The sequence below is a fragment of the Odocoileus virginianus genome, chromosome 5 (assembly GCF_023699985.2).
Source record: "Odocoileus virginianus isolate 20LAN1187 ecotype Illinois chromosome 5, Ovbor_1.2, whole genome shotgun sequence".
NCBI classification, from domain to species: domain Eukaryota; kingdom Metazoa; phylum Chordata; class Mammalia; order Artiodactyla; family Cervidae; genus Odocoileus; species Odocoileus virginianus.
Window position 1 is genome coordinate 182813 of NC_069678.1, and position 23221 is coordinate 206033.

A 23221-nucleotide genomic window follows, 5' to 3' on the forward strand; every position below is an offset into this window, starting at 1 on the left:
AGAGTTCAGAAAACCACCAAAGCTGAACTTGCATTCATTGAATAGAGATTTATTAGCTGCCTCCCATGTGCTAGGCATTGGTCTAGTCTTGGAAGACAAAGGCAAATAAACTTGATTCTTTTATTTAAAGAACTTTCAGGGGACTTCCCTGGTGGTCTAGTGGTTCAGAATCTGTCTTCCAATGCATGGGATGTGGGTTCAATCCCTGGTTAGGGAACTCAGAACCCACACGCAGCAGAGCAGCTAAGCCCTCGAACCACAACTAGAGAAGCCTTGTGCCCTGCAAGGAGGACCCAAGGCAGCCAGAAAAACAAAGAGCTGTGTTTGCTCTCAGTGGGTTAAGTCAGCTAGAAGATCTAGAAGATGATAGGATCTAGAAGATGCATCTAAATAGGATCTAGAAGATGATAGGATATAAAAAGTAGTGAAAGACGGCCTGAAAAACCAGCATGTGAAGTAACTTGTGAAGGAACTTGAATGCCATGCTATGACATAATGCCTCCTTGTGATCCAGAGAATTGTTTCACTTCATATGGTTTGCAAAGGAAGAAAGTTACTAAATGAAAGTGCAATCCTTGCAAGGTCTCTTGAGAGGTTACAAAAGAGACAAAGATAAAAAGAAAACTAGATTTTGGTCAAGGCAAGCAAGCAGACTCAGTGTTCTACAAAAGGGTGTAATATTTCCTTAACAAGAGAATAGTAATTCTAGAGAACAAAGGAAGAAAGGAAATGGGACTTGTTAGGAAAGAACATGTCAGGCAAGAAGACAGGCTGAGCTGGGCATGTGTGAAACTAGCTGATTCTAAAGGCATAAAATCAGCACAGTGAGGGTAGAATTCAGAGATGAGAAAGGCAAGAATTTGCTAGGTAGAGTGTAGGGGTATGAGTATTAGAAAAAACTCAGGGTTCCTTTTGGAAGTTTGATAAGTTTATAGGGATTCTCTGATGATTCCTTCTTCCAGTGTTGAAAACTGGAGGAATTAGCACTAAGCTCTGCTAGCATAGATAACTGGGCTTTTTATACAATTCCCCTAAAATCCCTTAATCCCACAGCCATAATGCAGAATCTTCCAAATGCTTTTTCCCTAGTCCTCTCAATAGTTCACTTATTCTGGAAGAGTCTCAGTTGTTTGTTCAAAGTATACTAAGGTGCTGTGGCATATTTTAATGCAACTTTTTCCTCTTAATTGACCCACTTAAAAAACCCACTTAATATGACTGGAATTAGCCAACTTAATGGGTTACTTGCATTGGATTGCTGGTCCAGTGCTCAAGAAATACACAATCTATTGGATAGAATTAAAGAATTAAGAAATGAAGGAACTCTGGGACGTCCCTGGTAGTCCCCATGGTTAGGATTCCATGCTTCCAACGCAGGGGGCATGGGTTTGATCCCTGGTTGGGGAACTATGATCCTATGTGCCCCATGGTGTGGCCAAAAAGTTAAAAGAAAAAGAAGAGAAATGAAAGAACTTTGGGGAAATCTGGAAAAGTTTTTTTTTTTTTGCTAATCTTTTTTAAAAATTTATTTATTTTAACTAGAGGCTAATTACTTCACAATATTGTGGTGGTTTTTGCCATACATTGTCATGAATCAGCCATGGGTGTACATGTGTCCCACCGTCCTGAACTCTGCTCCCACCTCCCTCCCACCCCATCCCTCTGGGTTGTCCCAGACCACCAGCTTTGAGTGCCCTGCTTCATGCATCGAACTTGCACTGGTCATCTATTTTACATATGGTAATATACATTTTCAATGCTATTCTCTCATATCGTTCCACCATTTCCTTCTCCCACAGAGTCCAAAAGCCTGTTCTTTACATCTATGTCTCATTTACTGTCTTGCATATAGGGTCATCTTTACTGTCTTTCTAACTTCCATATATATGTGATAATATACTATATTGGTGTTTCTCTTTCTGGCTTACTTCACTCTGTATAATAGGCTCCGGTTTCATTCACTTATCAGAACTGACTCAAATGCATTTTTTTAAATAGCTGAGTAATATTTGATTGTGTACCACAACTTCCTTATCCATTCTTCTACCAATGGACATCTAGGTTGCTTCCATGTCCTGGCTATTGTAAACAGTGCTGCAATGAACACTGGGGTACATGTGTCTCTTTCAATTCTGGTTTCCTCAGTGTGCATGCCCAGCAGTGGGATTGCTAGGTCATATGGCAGTTCTATTTCCAGTTTTTTAAGGAATCTCTACACTGTTCTCCATAGTGGCTGTTCTAGTTTTCACTCCCATCTATCACCATTGTTTCTTTTTCTCTACTACTATGAGGTCTTCACCAGGGAAGAAGCTGTAATTTTTATAAGAACTCTGAAACAGTTCAGTTTAGTCACTTAGTCGTGTCCGATCTTTGTGACCCAATGAATTGCAGCATGCCAGGCTCCCCTGTCCATCACCAACTCCTGAATCTTACTCAAACTCATGTCCATTGAGTCAGTGATGCCATCCAACCACCTCATCCTCTGTTATCCCCTTCTCCTCCTGTCTTCAATCTTTCCCAACATCAGACTGTTTTCCAGTGAGTCACTTCTTCACAACAGGTGGCCAAAGTATTGGAACTTCAGCTTCAGCATCAGTCCTTCCAATGAATATTCAGGACTGATTTCCCTTAGGATGGACTGGTTGGATCTCCCTGCAGTCCAAAGGACTCTCAAGAGTGTTCTCCAACACCACAGTTAAAAAGCAACAATTCTTCAGCACTCAGCCTTCTTTATGGTCTCTCACAGCCATACATGACTACTGGAAAAACAATAGCTTTGACTAGACGGACCTTTGTCAGCAAAGTAACGTCTCTGCTTTTTAATATGCTGTCTAGGTTTGTCATACCTTTTCTTCCAAAGAGCAAGCGTCTTTTAATTTCATGGCTGCAGTCACCATCTGCAGTGATTTTGGAGCCCAAGAAAATAAAGTTTGTCACTGTTTCCATTGTTTCCCCATCTATTTGCCATGAAGGGATGGGACTGGATGCCATGATCTTAGTTTTTTGAATGTTGAGTTTTAAGCCAACTTTTTCACTCTCCTCTTTCACTTTCATCAAGAGTCTCTTTAGTTTTTCTTCACTTTCTGCCACTGGGGCAGTGTCATCTGCTTATCTGAGGTTATTGGTATTTCTCCCTACAATCTTGATTCCAGCTTGTGCTTCATCCAGCCTGGAATTTTGCATGATGTACTCTGCATATAAGTTAAATAAGCAGGATGACAATATACAGCCTTGACATGCTCCTTTCCCAATTTGGAACCAGTCCGTTGTTCCATGTCTGGTTCTCACAGTTGCTTCTTGACCTGCCTACAGATTTCTCAGGAGGCAGGTCAGGTGGTCTGGTATTCCCATCTCTTTAAGAATTTTCCACAGTTTGTTGTGATCCACACAGTCAAAGGGGCTTCCCTGATGGCTTAGCTGGTAAAGAATCTGCCTGCAATGCAGGAGAGCTTGCTTCGATCCCTGGGTTAGGAAGATCTGCTGGAGAAGGAAAAGGCTACCCACTCCAGTATTCTGGCCTGGAGAATTCCATAGGGTAGCAAAGAGTCAGACATGACTGAGAAACTTTCACTTTTCATACAGTCAAAGGCTTTTGCATAGTCAATAAAGCAGAAGTATATGTTTTTCTGGAATTCCCTTGCTCTTTCTGTGATCCAACAAATGTTGACAATTTCATCTCTGGTTTCTCTGCCTTTTTAAAGTCTAGCTTGTATATCTGGAATTTCTTGGTTCACACACAGTTAAAGCCTAGCTTGAAGGATTTTGAGCATTACCTTGCTAGCATGTGAAATGAGTGCAATTTTGTGGTAGTTTGAACAATCTTTGGCATTGCTCTTCTTTGGAATTGGAATGCAAACTGAACTTTTCCAGTCCTGTGGCCACTACTGAGTTTTCCAAATTTGCAGGCCTATTGAGTGCACAGCACTTTCAAGCATCATCTTTTAGGATTTGAAATAGCTCAGCTGGAATTCCATCACCTCTACTACCCTTGTTTGTAGTGATGCTTCCTAAGGCCCACTTGACTTAACACTCCAGGATGTCTGGTTCTAGGTGAGTGATCACACCATTGTGGTTGTCTAGGTCATTAAGATCTTTTGCCACCTCTTCTTAATATCTTCTGCTTCTGTTAGGTCCATAACGTTTCTGTCCTTTATTATGCCCATCTTTGCATGAAATGTGCCTTTGGTATCTCTAATCTTCTTGAAGAGATCTCTAGTCTTTCCCACTCTATTATTTTCCTCTATTTCTTTGCATTGTTCACTTAGAATGGCTTTCTTATCTCTCCTTGCTAGTCTTTGGAACTCTGCATACAGATGGGTATATCTTTCCTTTTCTCTTTTGCCTTTCACTTCTCTTCTTTTCTCAGCTATTTTTAGGGCTTCCTGAGGCAACCATTTTGCCTTTCTTTTTCTTAGGGATGGTTTTGATCATTGCTTCCTATACAATGTTATGAACCTTCATCCATAGTTCTTCAGGTACTCTGTCTATCAGATCTGATCTCTGATTTTATATGTCAGCTCCTTTTTAGTACTTCAAATGGCACATTTTCAAATCCCTTAACCATTCTTATCTCTCTCCTTTTAATGTACTCCAGTTTCACTTTTAAAATATCTTTAGGTGTGGTCTGACCAGTTTAGAGAAGAATGTTGTAAATTCCAGGGTATTATAGTTTTTTAATGATGTCAGGTATAATTAAGTCTTTTAGAAGCCACATTATTCTGCTAATTCATACTGAACCTACTATCCCAAACCCCAAAGTTTTTCTCATGGTCTCGTAGCCAAAACTTTCTGAAAAAGGGAATATAAAGGGGGAAAACTGAGAATTTGAGTGGCTGAATCTTCTATATTCTGGACTAGTCTTTACCTGGTCTTAATTTTTTGCTGAAATCAAGTCACACACTTCTATATTTGACTTTCTCTAACTATTATAAAAGAATATTGATTCACAAATATGTATCAGTTTTCTAAAATCTAGAAGAGTGGATTTAAATCTGGAGTGCACATTGTAAACACCTGGGGAACATTTTCTCAATGATTTTATATCAGCTCCATCTCAGACTTATTAACTAAATACCACCAGCAAAACATGCCTATTTTGGGAAAATTTCCCAGGAGATTTTGCTATAGATCCATGGTTATAAATTACTACTTTATATTCCCTCGAAAATTAATTTTTGAGCACTAACTTTGTGCCAGGCACTGTTATAATCATACATACTATCTGACTATTTACAAGCAAGAACATAAACATAATTAAATATACTGCTAAGTAATTAGGTAATCATCTTAACATGGTCACTTACCTTTAAATACTTGAGTGGCCCAGCGTCCTTGGAGTTCTGAAACGGGCATAATGGCACCCAAGGGCTGGATCAAGCCTATGATTGCAAGAGTTGGCTTTTCAAGGTTAGGAGGGAAGACCTTTTTATACAGGGATACCTTGTTTTTGACTACTTTGACAGAATCTTCAAGAAAAGGAAATACAAAGCTATAGCCTGTAGCAAAGATAACAGCATCAATGTCATCCTCCCTGGAGCCATCCTCAAATATGGCTGCTGTCTCTGTGAATGCCTTCACATTTGTTTTCACCTTCACAAAGCCAGAAATTATACGGTTTGGCAGGTCATCGTTTATTGTTGGATGCTGACTCAAAACTCTGTGAATGATGATAAAGAAGGAGAAACGAGAGAGATCGTGAGAGAGAGAGAAATCATTACCATGTAAGTAAAATTCTGCTTTGATTGAGGTGGTTAATCAATATGCCAATAGTTTCCCTTTATTCATGAAGTTTGGGAAGGGTCTAATATATACCAGCTTGATAAAGGTAAGGATGATCTCAGAGTAGATGTTGGACTGTGGGAGGCACTGAAAGGGAAGATGTTGGAGAAGTAAAGGAATAATGGTCTTTTTGAAAAGTACATGTATGGTTTCTCAAGGAATAATAATGCTCTTGGTGATATAATAAAGCCACAGTCTAGTGGTTTCTATCCATATGTCAGAAAGTCTGCAGAACTGTATTATCAGCATCCTATTGAGTCTCATTTTAGTTTCAAAGAACCAGAAGGTAGACTTGAACCATCATTTTCCAAACTGTATAATGAACTACATGTGTATAGTAATTTACAGTTATAAATTGATTTTACATACATGAATGTAAACCTAATGAAGGAGGCAGGCCAATTACCACTATCCAGGTTTTATAGATGAGGAAACTGAGGACTAAAGAAGTTAAGTGACTTGCCTAAGGTCCCGCAGCCTAGGACTTTAGGATTTATATCAATATGGTTTTTTATGAACTCCCTTGAGATCCTCCGGGTATGGTAAGTAGTGTTTCCCAGAAATAGCATAGGATAAGGTGACAAAAAAATAAGACAGGTTTGCAGAATTTGGACCTTTCTAAAAACAGTCTGAATCCTTGGATACTGTGTTAACAGGCTCTGAGAATCCTTAGCCTGTCATGTTCAGAGACAGAGCTGGCCTCTTCTCAGGAACTGATCTGTTTAAACAGTATTACTGGCTTGCTGCATTTAGTAATTCTTTGACTCAAACCTTTAGGTTTGTGATTCTGTTCTCATTCTAACCTCATCATTTCATCTTTCTCTCCAAACTTATTCTTTTTCACTAACAGTACCACAATTCCACACTGTTGCCCAAATCACAGAACTGTGAGTCTTACATCTGGTCACCAAGGCCACCCTTTCTCCTTTAAACATCTTCAGAATAGTTTTACTCATTCTCTGTTTCACCCGGACTGTTACAGTTGTCTTCAGGGTCTCCTGCTCCAGCCCCTTCAATCTGTGTTCTACATTATTTTTGGAGTGATTGTTCAAAAATGTATTTATTATTATGTCACTCACTTGCTTAAAACCTTTCGATGATGGCTCTGGACTGTCTTCATTCTAAACTTTTTATTTTATTTACCTCCAGCAAACCTGGAGATGTACCCAGGCACTGTTCTATCTCTGCCTAATAGTCTAGCCTAACCAAACTATGTGCAGGTCTTACAGGATAATGTATTTTTTGCTATTTGTATTTATAATTAGAATGCTACTTCCTTACCCTATTTGTGTGACTATCTCCTCTATTATTTCATAAAGACTCAGTTTATTTTTGTGATTCCCAAAGTTTTGGATGCTACAGTTTCCATAATTGGGTCAAATAAATGGCTGAAAGTTTGTTGGGAAACACACTCTCCAAGTATCATCCCACTGATGAATTTCAAAGGAAAAAAGTATCTTTACAGAAGAGAAACCTGGTAGATACTACCAAATCCATGTGATCAAATTTAACATCATTAATATGCAATAACCTATGGTCATTTGGTTCCTGATGTGATCCATCAAGAAGGCACAACATAACCTATGAGTATTTGCACCAGAACCATTTAATCTAAATATAATAGAGGAAGAACAATTATAAAAGTCCAACTTTAGAGAGTTCCTGCAAAACAAATGGCTTCAATTCTTTTAAAAAAAACAAAAATCCATGTTAAAAGAAGAGAATTATTTCAGATTAAGAGAGATTAAAGAGATATGACAGCTGAATGCAATGGTGTAATACCTGACAGAATCCTAGATTTTAAAAATAAAAAAGCTACAAAGAATTCCCTGGTGGTCCAGTGGTTAGGACTCTGCACTTTAAGCCATGCAGTGTGGCCAAAAAACAAAAAGCTACAAATATTATTGAAACAATTTGGGAAATTTGCATATGCAATGTATTATCAATAGATAATGGTACTTTATCAATGTTCAGTTTGCTAAACATAACATTATGTTTATGTAAAAGAATGCCCTTTTTCTTAGGCAATGTATGCTAAAGAATGTAGGGTAAAGTATCTTATTGACTACAAGTAGTTACTCTCAGATAGTTCAGGTAAAAAAATGTATGAATGCATGCATGTATATATAGATACTATATATGTATGGATCTGTATACCTCCAGAAAGAGAGAGAAAGGAAATATAGTGAACTGTTAATAATAGGTCAGTCTAAATGAAGGGTATATGTGTGTTCATTATACTTACTATTTTACAGCAAGTAAATCTAAACAATAAAGAAATTAAAAGTTGGAGGGAGTAAAAAGTATTTAAAATCACCCTCTGGAAATGCCATCACAGTCCACTTCTGTGTGAAGACTTCTGTCCTTCACAATCTCCATGCATTTCTCTTATCATATCATATTCTACCACCTGTCTTCTTGTTAGCATATTTAAAGAACTAGCCACTTCTCATTTATTACTTATGTGATCTTGGGCAAGTTAGTTTCTCTGTGTCAATTTTTATATTTGCAAAATGGAGATCAAAATAGTACCAACCTATAGGGCTACTGTGAGGACTAAATGAGATCATGCATGTTAACACATTTAGCACCATGTTTGTCTTATATTAAGTCTTCAAAAAGGTAAGATGTTAGTATTACTATTAGGTCTTGAGTCTCAGTATTCTCAAGCCAGTTTAATGCTTGGCTCAGATGCTCAGTTGTTTGTTGGATGAATGAAGGATGAACTGCCCTCTACTACCATTTTATTGTTGCTGTTGGGCACCATGTAAAAAGAATTTGTACCTTGGAGAATGATAAAATGGTTAATGCCAAGGAGAATTCTAGACGGAAAATTACAGACCAGTAGATCTTGGACTTCTGTGGGGCAAGGTAGAAATCTGATTTCTGACTCTGCATCTGCTTCATGTACAGGTAGAGGTAAGGTCTACTGTTAGCCTGTGGGCATAGCCCTTATACTTTGCCTTGGCTATCACTGCCAACTCCAAGCCTTGGAACATACCTGTGTTTAGGCTTCAGGCCAAACATTTCATGATTAAACCTTTGGTTAATCTTTTTTTCCAAATATCTACTTGCTGCTGATTGACCAACAATCTTCTTCAGCAAACTATTACATCGAGATGAGAGAACTACATCAAAAGGATATCCATAGTCTGCTACACGATTGAGGATCCAAGCCCCTCTTCTGGTGCTGAGTAAAACCTGAGGGATGGGGAAAAAATAATTTTTGCTTTTGCCATTCTCTGAAGAAATGGGAACCCATTTTTTTCAAGATGAAGTTCAAATTCATTAATCTAGCTTTTTATTCCCTGCCCATCTCTTTATTTATTTAAATTTCCTGCCATTTTCTTCTCAAACACTAAGCTTACAATTAAATTGGTATATTCACTGAACAAGAATATATCTTGCTGTAAACTACCACTGCACTTCTGTTTAATGTCATTATGCCTCCCTGAAAGGCCCCCTATTCCCTAACTTCTCCAGAGCTTACTCCTTTTTAAGATCCAGAATCAAGTCTCCCTCCTCCATAAGATACCACTGATCATTCTGGCTGATAATTTTCTCTCCATTTTCTGAACTTCTCTAGCACTTATCACCTGTCCAACTCATTTAAAATCAGGGAACAGTAAAGCTGACAGCAAGTGGACATCATTTAATTTAAAACCCTCAATCTTTTCTTGGCCTTTGACATTGTTTGCATTATTACAAAAAACATCAATTATACTGATATTTAGCATTGTATATTCTGATTTTTGTCTTTCCGAATGTATTTTCTCCAAGGTGAAAGGTATAGCAGATACATATTTTAGCTCCCAGCATATCATCATCACCACTTCCATTTATTGAGAATTATAACCCGTTAGTCACTGTACTAGGTTCTTTATCTGTATTTTTATTTGATCAATAAATAAATACCTCTTGAGGTAGGTAATGTTATGTCCATTTGATGGATGAGAAACATGGAAAAGATGAATAATTTGCCTGAACTCATATAGCTACTAAGTGGTAGAGTTGAATTTCTAACCTAAGTCTTACCTACACCAAAGCTTCTGCTTAAGAAATGTTTCAGTTATTTAAGGGAAAAACTGAAAATTGCAAGTAGAACAACAGGGGAGCTGGTCACTCTTTCTGTGTCATCTGCTGGCTCAAGTCCACATTCAGAGCTAATAAAAGTTTGGTATTCAGCTACTTGGCAAAAGCATCACTTTGTCTATGTTATGACACTCTCTAAAGATAGTTCCCAGGGTTGTAAGCTATTTAAGTACATTGTTTTGGGGCTTTTCTTGGTTTATTTTTGGCCATGCCATGCAGCAAGTGGGATCTTAGTTCCCCAACCAGGGATTGAACCCATACCCTCTGCAGTGGAGTCTTAACCACTGTACTGCCAGGGAAGTCCTTGTTTTATGGTCTTTTGTTTAAGTCTTCCTGTTAAAAGGTGACCTGTCTACAGAGGGATGATCATATACTTCATATGTGTATTCTCACCGATGGTGACCTTAACCATGATCATAATTAAGCACGTTTATGTGTCACAGTTGAACGAGCATGCATGGTCTTAGGAATCAAATTATTTTGTGTGCAGTCTATATAACTTTAAAGTACAGGTTATAAGTAATGTAAATTCTCAGAGCTTCAGTTAAAAAGTTCTCAACCAATACATTATAAAGCAATTATCCTCCATTTAAAAAAATAGTAAAAGGTTCTCTATGTATAAAATAGTGACAGTAATACATATGTCACAAACCTTTATCAGAAACATAACCACCTTACCTCCACCCACTCTTGCTGCCTTGTTCTTTGGCAATTTATGGTTCCTCAGTGCTTGTAAGGCCAAGCTTCTCTATAGCTGACAATTTAACAAGCCAATGGTATTAAAGAAAGCTCATGCCTTGGGTCCCTTCCACATACTTTGAACATTCTTTTATCACATCACCCACATACATTTTTACCCTTTATTATTTATATACCTGTTTCCTAATAAATGCTTATTGAATTAATTCATGGAGTAACATATAAAATCAATTTTGTGGTGATAGATGGGGATAAACTTGAGAAGCAATGTTATTGAATGGAGTTTCTAGGTAAAGGTCATTTAACAAAGTTGTGGCATTAAACTTCTATTGAACACATGCACACCCATGGAGGATTCAAGTCGATGTATGGCAAAACCAATACAATACTGTAAAGTAAAATAAATAAACAAATACATTTAAAAAAAAAGGAAAAAAAAATTTTTAATTAAAAAAAACTTTAAAAGCTTATCTTTTTTAAATAAATAAATAAAAGTAATTTAAAATGTATGTTTAAAAAATAAGTAAATAAAATGTATGTTTAATTAAAGTTACTGAAGAACAACCAGGCATATAACTATGCCAAAAAAGTTATGATTCCATAAAGACATGAATCTTTATGATTCCATAAAGACAATGATGTTTTTTTCTAGGAATTTATAATGAAGATACTTTCTTCCCACTTCAAAATCTATGATAAGAAAAAAAAAAAAAAGAAAAGAAAACCCTCAAGGACATAGAAATGGCTTTACAGTGGATGTTATTCTATGTTAACTAATTGTACACAGAAGCCGGGGAGAGCTGCTTGCATGTGCTATCACATGGATGCTTTTCATACTGATGTCCATGTTGTCTTTAGAGGATTAGACTGTGCCGGGAGCCGTTATGAGAGGCCCCGCCCATGCCGAGGTCATGAAGAAAATACCGGGCAGGCAAGGCCGTCCGGGACCCCATCCATGACGAGGTCACGAGGAAAAAACCTGACAGGCAAGGCCGTCTAGGATAAGGGACCCTCCAGGTTGGCCTCAGCCTCTACCCCACCCTGTATCCTCCCCTCCTTTTCTGCTGTTGCTCTTGTTCGCCCTGCTGCGGATTCTTGTGCTGCCTGCCGAGAGCTCTCCTGCTCCTCTTTCACCGAATGAGGACCAACTTAAAACCCTAATTAATAAATCTCCTGGACGCTGGTACCCTATGAAGGGGCCAGGGATGAAGGAAATGCTTCAGTTCAAACCCTTTTGCTGGCATTCTGGCTTGTTTGATAAATGTGTGCTCTCATTGCACAAAATGCTCATGATTGTTCTAAACATCCTAAGCACAGTACGCTAACAAAAGAAACTATTAAGCATAGGTCCCTCTGCGGGGTGAGAAAAGCTCCACAAATATTATAGCCACAAATGTGCCTAATAGAAAATAGTTTAGATAGAGGTTAGCTGGTGACTTCTTATAGGTAATTAACTTTTGGACTAAGAGTCTGTTTTGTGCCATATCTGCTGTTTTTGCAATCCTTTGCATTTCTGTTCTATAAAAATGTAATCTATCGAGTTCCCATAGAGATGACACCTAATAGAAAGAAAATAGATTAACCACAAAAAAGACAGGGTCAGCTACTGAAGTTGCTAAAAGTTGCACCAGGTGCAAGCCATAAATTGTCATTGGACCTGAAGACCAAAAGATATTATACATAGAGGTTAACCATAAAAAAAGACCCTAATAGGCACAGAGCCCTTTGTGGGGTGAAGAAGCCCTATTAGAAAATAGAAAAAATATTGTTTTAAAAGTGGTTATTAGATCAACGTTTGATTGATGTTAATGTGCTGAGGTTGTGCAGTGGAAACTATTATTAATATAGTTAAAGATATAGTAAAATAAGAGTTTAGCCCTAGTGTAAAAACAGTAAGATAATTGTTAATTTTAACCAACAGTGCTAAACAGGGGCTGCCTCACCAGAGCCACAGAGTCTTTGTGTGTTAAACTTTTTAGATAAATTTAGCTGAGAATTTCTACAAAAAGACTGTCTTTTATGTTAACAAGATTGTATTTCTATTATGTTGCAATTTGCTGTACCATGAGACTGCCAATTTTCTGTTTTCTGCTAACTTCAAGGCCAAAAGATAATGTACAAAAAATCTATAGGAAAAGACTCTCATAAACAAAAAATATACAGAGCACACCTGGTTTCGTGAAGGACAAGCTGATGTCATGTTAAACTAAGTCTGTGTGCTTATCTGCCCCTTAGAAATGTACCAACTTAGGGTATAAAGGCGATGGTAAAAAATAAAGCAACTGCCAGACTCTGCTGCACATTCCTGGTCTGGTCTCTTTCTTTCTCTCTCTCTCCCTAGCAGACTTGGCCCTATCAAGGCCGGTCCTAAGTGTCTTTCTCTCGCCGACGCCGTTCATCCTGAGGGTCCCCCTGGATCCTGCTGGGGCTGGACCCCGACAAGACTGCTTTTTTTTTTTTCATTTGGGGAGTGAAGAAGAGCAAAGGGGGAAATTCCCCTACCAGCCTATGAGTGAAAAGTTTTCAATGACCCAGTACACTTTCCTTCAAAATAAGAGCTTAGCACTTATGCCGGCCAACAACAGGTAGTCCACACTGTGGATGCTGCATTCCAACAAGCTCTCCCAGCAATCACGTGGTCTTATTCAAAGCCAGAGGCACACTCCGAAGAAACAGCTGAGTGAGATTATGGGCACAGTCCTTGATCATGTCTGAATTCCTTAGAGTGAGGCCAGATGAATGATGGAAATCTTAACTTGTAACCTGGCTCAGTGACATCATCAATCATGATGTTGCCAATTGAGGCAACACAACCAATCCCTACATTTGCCATTGGTACTGATGGGCTGTGTGCAGGTATATATACTCTGTTGGGTCCACCTGCAGCTTCCTTGGTGAAGCAAAGTAAATAATGTTACTAATTCAAACCTGTTTGGCCCTGTGGCTAATTTCCACTGCCAGGTCCCCTCCAGAATTCCCAATGCCAATTACAATGACCCTCTTTCCAGTGAAACTCTCTGGATCCTTATAATCTCGACTATGGAAGTATTGTCCTTTGAACTTCTCAATTCCTACAAGAGAAGGAAAAATAATTACTGGGTAATGGTTTATCTGATATTATTTGTTAAATCATTCAATTTTTGTGCAGTGTGTAGAGTTTATGCATATATTCTCCATGTGTTCTCTTTTTATTCAAGTGCACTGTCACCTTTTTAAATATTTTTGCATGTTTTCTTTTCCCATAGCTTCAGAGTCAAACCTTGTGATTTCCTTATCATAAGTAGTCTGCTTAACTAAGGATCTGTTTGTATTTTGGACTTGTGGACTCACAAATCCAAATTACTTCAGAAAACCTCCATTCTCTTTTGTTTTTTCATCTTCTTCTTTTTTTTTGTAGTTGACTTATATCAGTTCCAGATGTATAACACAGTTACTTGATATTTTATAGATTATGAAACATTCAAGCTTATTACAATATTATAGTGGCTTAGATGCTCAGTTGTGTCAGACTCCTTGTGACCCTCCGGACTGCAGCCTACCAGGCTCCTCTGTCCATGGGATTCTCTGGGCAGCAACACTGGAGTGGGTTGCCATTTCCTTCTCTAACAATATTATAGTATTTTGACTACATTCTTTGTGCTGTATATTATATTCCTTGTGACTTATTTTATAATTAGCAGCTTGTATTTCTTAATCCCCTTTGCCTATTTTGCCCACCCCACCCTCTCTTCGTCTTCTGTAAATACCTACTTCCATTTCAATTGTAGTATATATGTTTTTATATACTCTAGAGTATACATAGAATCCATGTGCAATGCAGGAAGACCTGGGTTCAATCCCTAGGTTGGGAAGATCCTCTGGAGGAGGAAATGGCAACCCACTCCAGTAGTAACACAAAGAGTTGAAAACTGAGCAACTGAGCACATACATAGTATTTTTTCCCCCTCAAAATGAAAATCCAGGCCAAAGACTGTAATTTAACTCTTTCTTTAAGCTTTATTTTCTTGCTTATAAACTCAATATTTCTGTTTGTTTCCTCCATTGCTAAAAAAAAAAGTCTTCATTCAGGATAAAGAGATGTGGTACATTTATACAATGAAATAGTACTCAGCCATGAAAAAGAATGAAATAATGTCATTTGCAGCAACATGGATGCCCCTAAAGATTGTCAAACTGAGTGAAGTCAGTCAGAGAAAGACAAATATCATATGGTATCTCTTATATGTGGAGTCTAAAGAAATTGCACAGATGAACTTATTTATAAAACAGAAAGAGTTATAGAAAACAAACTTACGGTTACCAGTGAGGAAAAGTGGGGGAGGGATAAACTGGGACCCAGGGATTGGCATATACACACGACTGTATATAAAACAGATAACTAATAAGCGGTCTCTGGTGGCTCAGTGGTAAAGAATTCACCTGCCAATGCAGGAAACACGGGTTCGATTCCTTGGTTGAGAAGATGCCTTGGAGAAGGAAATGGCAACTGACTTCAGTATTCTTACCTGAGAAATCCCATGGATAAAAGATCCTGGTGGGCTACAGTCTATGGGGTTGCAAAAGAGTCTGACACAACTTGACAACTAAATAGCAATAATAAGGACCTGCTGTATAGCACAGGGAACTCTTTTCAATAGTCTGTAATGACCTGTGTGGCAAAAGAATCTAAAAAAGAGTGGATATATGATTCACTTTGCTATATAGCAGAAATTTTTCAAAACACAATATTTAAATCAACTATACACCAATAAAATTTTTTTTAAAAGCCCTCATTCAATCTAATGCAGATCAACTCTTTTTATCCTTAGAAAAACTATAATCACTGTGAAACTAAATATAAAGCCTTCTAATTTTCCTCTAGTCTCCCATGTTACTGTTACCTCTTCCTCCCAAATATTATTAATACAAGTTACTGCAACATTTTTCAGGAGAATATGCAGAATTAGGATAAGCCTTGTTTCATCCCAAGGTAGGAATCACTCAGACCATTCTTTAGGGACCAGGTCACAGGCATGGTTCAAGGGTCTTCCCGCTTAGTAGGCTACTTACCAGGGAAGCTTTCCAAGGGTAAGTGAGCATAGGTGTGATGGCCAGTGCAAACCATAACTGCATCGAAGACATGCACCTCCTTTTTCCCTTCAGATTCCGTGACCACCTCCCACTGGCCTGAAGTGGGGAAATCAGGCTGCTTCTTCACACTGCACACAGTGGTCTAAGAAGAAAAAGGGTCGCCACAGGGGACTGAAGCCACAGCCTATGCAGTGGTCATCTTCCCGGACAGGTCTGTCTTTGCAGGGGGTTACACAAAGGGCAGATACCACATAAGAGGGCTAAGGCAGGGATACTTGATTTTCATACTCTACAAATAAGAACTTCTTTTGTTTGGGGCTACGGTCAAAGTGAGAAAACTTTCACGAGGCAAGCTAAATAAAACAGAGTTGGCAGACTAACGTTGCACTATCCTCTCCTAGAAGAGTACAAATGACTACTTTTCTTGGGCCATGCCTCAGTTGGTAAAGATTCCACCTGCAATGCAGGAGACCAGGGTTCCATCCCTGGGTCAGAAAGAATCCCCCTGGAGAAGGAAATGGCAACCAACTCCAGTATTCTTTCCTGGGAAAATCCCATGGACAGAGGAGCCTGGCAGGATACAGTCCATGGAGTCACAAGAGTAGGTCACAGCTTAGCAACTAAACCATCACAACCACCACCGCCTAGGTCAGAGTGAGAAAACTTTCATGAGCAACCTAATTCAAACGAGTTGGGAAATTAATGTTGCACTGTCCTCTCCTATAAAAGTGCAAATTACTAGTTTCATTAAGCCATGCGTGTGTGTATGCTCAGTCACTTAGTCGTGTCTGACTCTTGACATCTCCTGGACTGTAGCCCACCAGGCTCCTCTGTCCATGGGATTTTCCAGGCAAGAATACTGGAATGGGTTGCCATTTCCACCTCCAGGGGATATTCCTGACACAGGGATCAAAGTCTGCTGTGTCTCCTGCATTGGCAGGTAGATTCTTCACCACTGTGCCACCTGGGAAGCCCTTCTTGGACCATACCCTAAGGCAATATGATACTTGAATAAAATTTGGGTTTCTCTTGTGTTTTTAAGACACTCGATGCACTAAATGCCTATTCCTCCCCATACTCCCAGACATCCTGAGATCCTCTGATGTCCTTCTTTTTTTTTTTGCTTTATTATTTTATTTTTTTTTCATTTATTTTTATTAGTTGGAGGCTAATTACTTTACATCATTGCAGTGGTTTTTGTCATACATTGAAATGAATTAGCCATGGATTTACATGTATTCCCCATCCCGGTCCCCCCTCCCACCTCCCTCTCCACCCATTCCCTCTGGGTCTTCCCAGTGCACCAGGCCCGAGCACTTGTCTCATGCACCCAACCTGGGCTGGTGATCTGTTTCACTCTAGATAATATACATGTTTCGATGCTGTTCTCTTGAAACATCCCACCCTTGCCTTCTCCCAGAGTCCACAAGTCTATTCTATACATCTGAGTCTCTTTTTCTGTTTTGCATATAGGGTTATCGTTACCATCTTTCTAAATTCCATATATATGTGTTAGTATACTGTAATGGTCTTTATCTTTCTGGCTTACTTCGCTCTGTATAATGGGCTCCAGTTTCAGCCATCTCATTAGAACTGATTCAAATGAATTCTTTTTAGGGCTGAGTAATATTCCATGGTGTATATGTACCACAGCTTCCTCATCCATTCGTCTGCTGATGGGCATCTGGGTTGCTTCCATGTCCTGGCTATTATAAACAGTGCTGCGATGAACATTGGGGTGCACGTGTCTCTTTCAGATCTGGTTTCCTTGGTGTGTATGCCCAGAAGTGGGATTGCTGGGTCATATGGCAGTTCTATTTCCAGCTTTTTAAGAAATCTCCACACTGTTTTCCATAGTGGCTGTACTAATTTGCATTCCCACCAACAGTGTAAGAGGGTTCCCTTTTCTCCACACCCTCTCCAGCATTTATTGCTTGTAGACTTTTGGATAGCAGCCATCCTGACTGGCGTATAATGGTACCTCATTGTGGTTTTGATTTGCATTTCTCTGATAATGATGCCTTCTTATCTCAAGTTTTGATCTCACTGTCTAATCTTAAACATATGACTGAGCTAATAAGTCTCCCTTTCCTAATAGAGTAGAAAAACATCTCAGTGGCTCATGTTCTGTGTAAATGAACTTCTTTGACTCCTATAAATGCCCATTTTACAAGTAACTAGAAAGAAAGAAGATACAAGATGGGATAATCAGTGGTACAGTTTTTAGCTTTAAAAACAAATACAGGTTACTCTACCTAGTCTAAGGAAACATTAAGAGTATGTCCTATGTGCTTCTAGGATTTATGACCATAATGTCTTGATGGACTAATAGAGATACCACTCTTATATACCCAAGTGATCTTATATTATTTATAGTTCCTCTCTATTGTGTTCTTACTTTTACACAGGCTGGTGCTTCTGCCTGGATCATCCTTTTATGCTTTCTTTATTTGGAGATACTCACCCTTCAACATTTAGTTTGGTGTTACCTCCTCTAAGAAAACGTCCTTGGTACCTGATAATTCAAGCTCTGATGGGTTAAGTGTCCCACCTCTGAGCTGCAATGTATCTCAGAGCACTTATCACCCTGTAACTCTGTATTTTTATTAATTATGCTTCCAATGAAATTTTCACTTTTCTGTCTCCTTAACTAGACTGTTAAATCACTGTTTTCTGTTGTTGTTGTTGTTTTGGTATTTGTTTCTTCACTGCTTAATGTGATAACAGACCTAAGTGTTTTTAACAAGTGAAGAGAAGCACCACTAGGCTGTAAATGACTGACTTTGGAAGTTGTCACTGGATATGGCCATTTTTAATTTTGTTGTTAAATAGAAAAAGGCATGATTTAGTAGAATGATCAGAAAGTAGAAGATTTGGGCTTTTTGCCAGCTGTCAGAAATACTGGTTCTTTTATGGTCATGGCTTAAAATGATAGAACTATCATGGAAGATTTTACAGCAGGAAGGAACCAAGGAGGTGACATACTACAATCATCTTGTTTTACAAATAAAACTAAGACACATCAAAGTTGAGGGACTTACTTGCCTGAAGTCACAAGTAGATCAGCAGCAGAACAAAGAGTAGAACTAAGATTTTTTTTTCCCAATTCAGTGTTCTTTCTTCTACACCAGAGTTAACTTATTTGCTTTCTCATAACTGTTCAATAACTAATTCATGGGGTTGTTGTGATCACATAAAAAAATGCATTGGCAAGCCCTTCAGAAAGCATAAAAGGCTAAGTGGCAAGTTATGGAACAAGTTGTGGCACCAGAAGCTTTCAAAGTGCCCATACGTGTCAGTTCTCATTTGTTTATTATAATCAAGTGATACAGAATGAAGGCAATGAAATGAAGGTTGCTCCTGGATCTGTAGTCAAAATACATAGAAGAGGGACTTCCCCATAGATATTTTTCAGTCAGAGAGAAGACACAGTGTGGAGTCTATTGGATAAATACATGAGCACATCAAACAAAGCTGCACATAAGTATTGCCAAATGAACACATTATTCATTTACTTTGCAAACAACTTCAAACACAGAGAGGGTTACCCACAAAATTCCCTACCTTAAATTGAATGTACTTTAGAAGGTCAAATTCTTTGGCATACATCCTGAAATACTCCAGGACCTGGGAGTTATGCATGAAGTTAGGATAGTGATCTGGGATGGGATAGTCACTGAAGCACATCATCTCCTTAGAAGTGTTGATGATCACTGACTTGTAAATACTTGCCCTTCCTTCTTCAGGTTCTTCCTGTAGTAAATAAAAAGCATTCATAGCAGCTTGAGAATTAAGGTCATGGTTTATAAACAGCCAATTAACATTTGAAAAGTTATCTGAAACACCAATTAAAAAAAAGGTTATACACACACATCCCTTTATATCTCCCAGGATTTGCACCCTCATGCAGTCTCTTCCCCTTGAATCTGAGTTGTCTTTATGACTTGCTTTTGACCAACAGCATGCAGTTGGAATGATACTGAATGGCTTCCAAGACTAAGTGGGTAAGTAGTCTTGCCGCTCCCACCTCGGTTTCTTAGAAAGTTTCCTCTAGTAGAAGTCAGCAGCTGTGTAACAAGTCCAGCTACCCTGAGACCATCATCCTGTGAGGAAGTCCGAGCTAGCCACATGAAGAGCATGTTTATGATAGACAGATGTGCAGCCAACCCCCAGAAGTCCTAGTTATCCCAGCTGATGTTCTAAACATGGGAGCAAAGAGGTCATAGTATGTGTCCAGTCTTAGTTGTCACCTGATTAAAATGACAAGAGATTCCAAGTGAGAACTGCCCATCTGAGTACTAGTTTCAAGGTTTTTCATGTACTTACAACACTGTTCTCCAGGAAACACTGTACTAATTTATAATTCTGTCCACTATGTGTTCCTGTTTTACCTTATTTTCACTCATTTAAAAGACAATTACTCAGTGTTAGCAAAACCGAAATCTCAGTACAATGTTTTCTGTAGAGTAATGTGGCAAGAATATGAAAACCCTTGACACTTAGCCATTTAAAGAAAGATTCAGTATTGTAGACAAAAATTTATGTTAATGTATGTTGATAGCATTATTTATAATATAAAAATGAAATAAATTAAATGTATGTGATATTGTGATTTATAAGAAATGTATATTTGGTCATCTAGATGGTCAAAATATATTTCTCATATATATTTGGTCTTTCTACATAGTTCCTAGCTCAGAGCTCCCAGAACGCTTGTAATTTCCCAAGTGTTGAGAGTGACTAAAGTCTTTTGTTGTGTTAGTATGGTGACTCTTAGAAAGCAGCTAATGGTGGGCCTGGTTACCAATGGAGCAAACCCTGTGATTAGAGGTTTGTAACTTTCAGTTGCCCCCTTCTGACTTCTGGGGAGGGGAGAGGGACTGGAAGTTGAATCAGTCAGTAGCCAATGCCCAGTGATTTCATCAATCATTCCTATGTCATGAAGCCTCCATAGAAACCCAAAAGAGTAGGATTTAGGGAGCTTCCAGGTTGGTGAACCTGAAAAGATCAGGAGAGCAGCGTGCCTAGAGAGGGCATGGAAGCTCAGTGTCCTTCCCCTGTGCATCTCTCCCTTTGGCTGTTCCCAAGCTACATACTTTTATAAGAAACTGGTAATCCAGTGAGTAAACAAATGGGTTTTCTGTGTTCTGTGAGCTGTTCTAGCAAATTAAGCAAACCCAAGGAAAGGGTCCTGGGAATTTCTGATTTATAGCCAGTTGGTCAGAAGTATAGGTAACAACCTGGTAACAACTGGCATCTGAAGTCCAAAGTCCAAGGAGGGGTCACTGGAATCTCCAAACTGTAGCCAGTTGGTCAGAAGCACTGGTAATAACCTGAGTTTATGACTTGGTGTCTGCAGTAGGGCCGAGGGGGCAGTCTTGTAGGACTGACCTCTCAGTTTGTGGAATCTGAAACTATCTCTGGGTAAACAGAATTGAGTTTAATTCTTGGACATCTTGCTAGTATCTGAACATTGTTTGTTGGTGTCTGGGGACCACCCCCCCCATACACATACATATCCACACACACTGGCACTGGTCTCAGAACCATTTAATGCCCAACATAATACACTGTATTTGAGAATCGCTACTCTAAATCCTTGCCACCTGAAGTATGATCTGTGAACTAGCAGGCAGAGGTATCTCTTGGGAGACTGTTAGAAATGCAGAATCTCAGGCCCTACCCCGACCTACTGAATTGAAACCTGCCTTTTTAGCAAAATCCTCAAGTGTTTCCCAGGTAGCTCAGTGGTAAAGAATCTGCCTGCCAATGCAGGAGATGCAAGAGACACAGGTTCAACCCCCAGGTTGGGAAGATGCCCTGGAGGAGGGCATGGCAATCCACACTTGTATTCTTGCCTGGATAGTCCCATGGACAGAGGAGCATGGTGGGCTAAGTCCATATGGTTATAAAGGGTTGAACATGACTGAAGTGACTTAGCACACACACACAGGGGTGTTGTACTGATCACATAAAATAGCACAGTATCTATATTAACCTTCACTGAAACATCACAAACGATGACTTTTCAACTTTTTTAAAAATTGTTTTCATATGGACAGTTACCTTAACCAATTTGGATCCCCTTTTCCCTTTTTGGGCTTTGCAGGTGGCCCAGTGGTAAGAATCTGCCTTCTAATGCAAGAGATGTGGGTTCGATTCCTGGGTGGGAAAGATCTCTTGGAGTAGGAGATGGCAACCCACTCCAGTACTCTTGCCTGGACAATCCCATGGACAAACGATCCTGGTGGGCTAAAGTCCATGGAATCACAAAGATTCCAACATGACTGAGCACGCACCCATGCACTTCCTTTTTAGGGCCTTTCTGGTGGCTCAGTGGTAAAGAATCTGCCTGCCAATATAGAAAACACAGGTTCGAATCCTGGGTTGGAAGATCCCCTGGAGAAGGAAACGGCAATCTTCCCAGCATTCTTGCCTGGGAAATCATACAGACAGAGAAGCTTGCCAGGCCACATTTCAAGGGGTTGCAAAGGAGTCCACATGACTTAGAGACTAAACAACAAAGGGCAGAGAGAGTCTTCCCTTTTTTCCATAAACAAAAAGATATTTGGATGTTGGGTATTACTGAGCATTAAATGGCCATAAAGGAGAGTGTTCATTGGCTTTGCCCACATTAGAGATGATTTTCCTCTGTTTTTTAGAGAAGAATTTTTGAATTTCAGAATCCTGAATTGATCACTCCCATTTCTTTGCCCCAGACTTCAAGATCTCATTCTTGTTGGCTGCTAATAAAGTGTTCACAAGTCTCTTTTCAAGTCTCTTCTAACCTATCCTACAAATTTCAACCAAAGTGTTCCTTCTAGGGTATCACTGTATCTCTTCTCTAATAAAACTTTTGGATGCTGCTCCATTTTCTATAGTTTGTTTTTCAGCTTAGGATTCAGAAACCTCCATAATGTCTCATAGTTTATATATTCTTTATCCCCCCAATTCGATTGTAAACCCCTTGACTTATATTTATGATCTTTCCCACACTATATAAAATTATAAATAGCACTTAGTAGATATTTAATAGATGTATGCTGAATTACATTGAGAAAGGTACATATAGAAAAAAGAAGTAAATTTCACATAATGCATAACAAACTAATGAAATACATCAAATTCATTTCAAAAGGTGTTGAATAAGATATTTTTATCTTATAAAAATTTATTGTAAGGAAAATTGCAAAATAATATAAAATCAAATGCATGAAGATATTTATATTATTTAAAATAACTATTAATTAGAAATCACTTAAAATGGCCCCTCCCAAAATAGGCAAATGGTTTAATAAATTATGATCTTAGTATGATGTAGAATTTTTTTTTCATTTATTTTTATTAGTTGGAGGCTAATTACTTTACAATATTGTAGTAGGTTTTGTCATACATTGACATGAATCAGCCATGGAGTTACATGTATCTTTATCTTCCACATTTATCTTCCACACCACTTCTTAAGTATCCTGCTAAATTCAAAGCAGATCCTGTCAGCCCACTGCTTACTGGCTTCTACTGATTCCATGTGGGAAACCAGATTTCTTATTCTAAAACTCAGCATGTTGTACAATCCTAATCT

General features: G+C 38.7%; 1 protein-coding gene across 7 annotated transcripts in view; it reads right to left on the reverse strand.

Annotated features, from left to right (window-relative positions):
- Positions 1-23221, reverse strand: part of FMO5 (flavin containing dimethylaniline monoxygenase 5) — a 40542-nt gene that overhangs the window by 6179 nt on the left and 11142 nt on the right. For 6 of the 7 annotated variants that reach the window (XM_020909016.2, XM_020909015.2, XM_020909012.2 and 3 more), the window contains exons 3-7: positions 19204-19392; positions 15619-15781; positions 13498-13640; positions 8780-8979; positions 5304-5656 (exon numbers count right to left, since the gene is read on the reverse strand). In XM_020909016.2, the coding sequence (XP_020764675.2) occupies positions 5304-5656; positions 8780-8979; positions 13498-13640; positions 15619-15781; positions 19204-19392 (1048 nt within the window). The remainder of the gene's footprint in view (positions 1-5303; positions 5657-8779; positions 8980-13497; positions 13641-15618; positions 15782-19203; positions 19393-23221) is intronic. The other variant, XM_070467201.1, reaches the window with a different exon arrangement.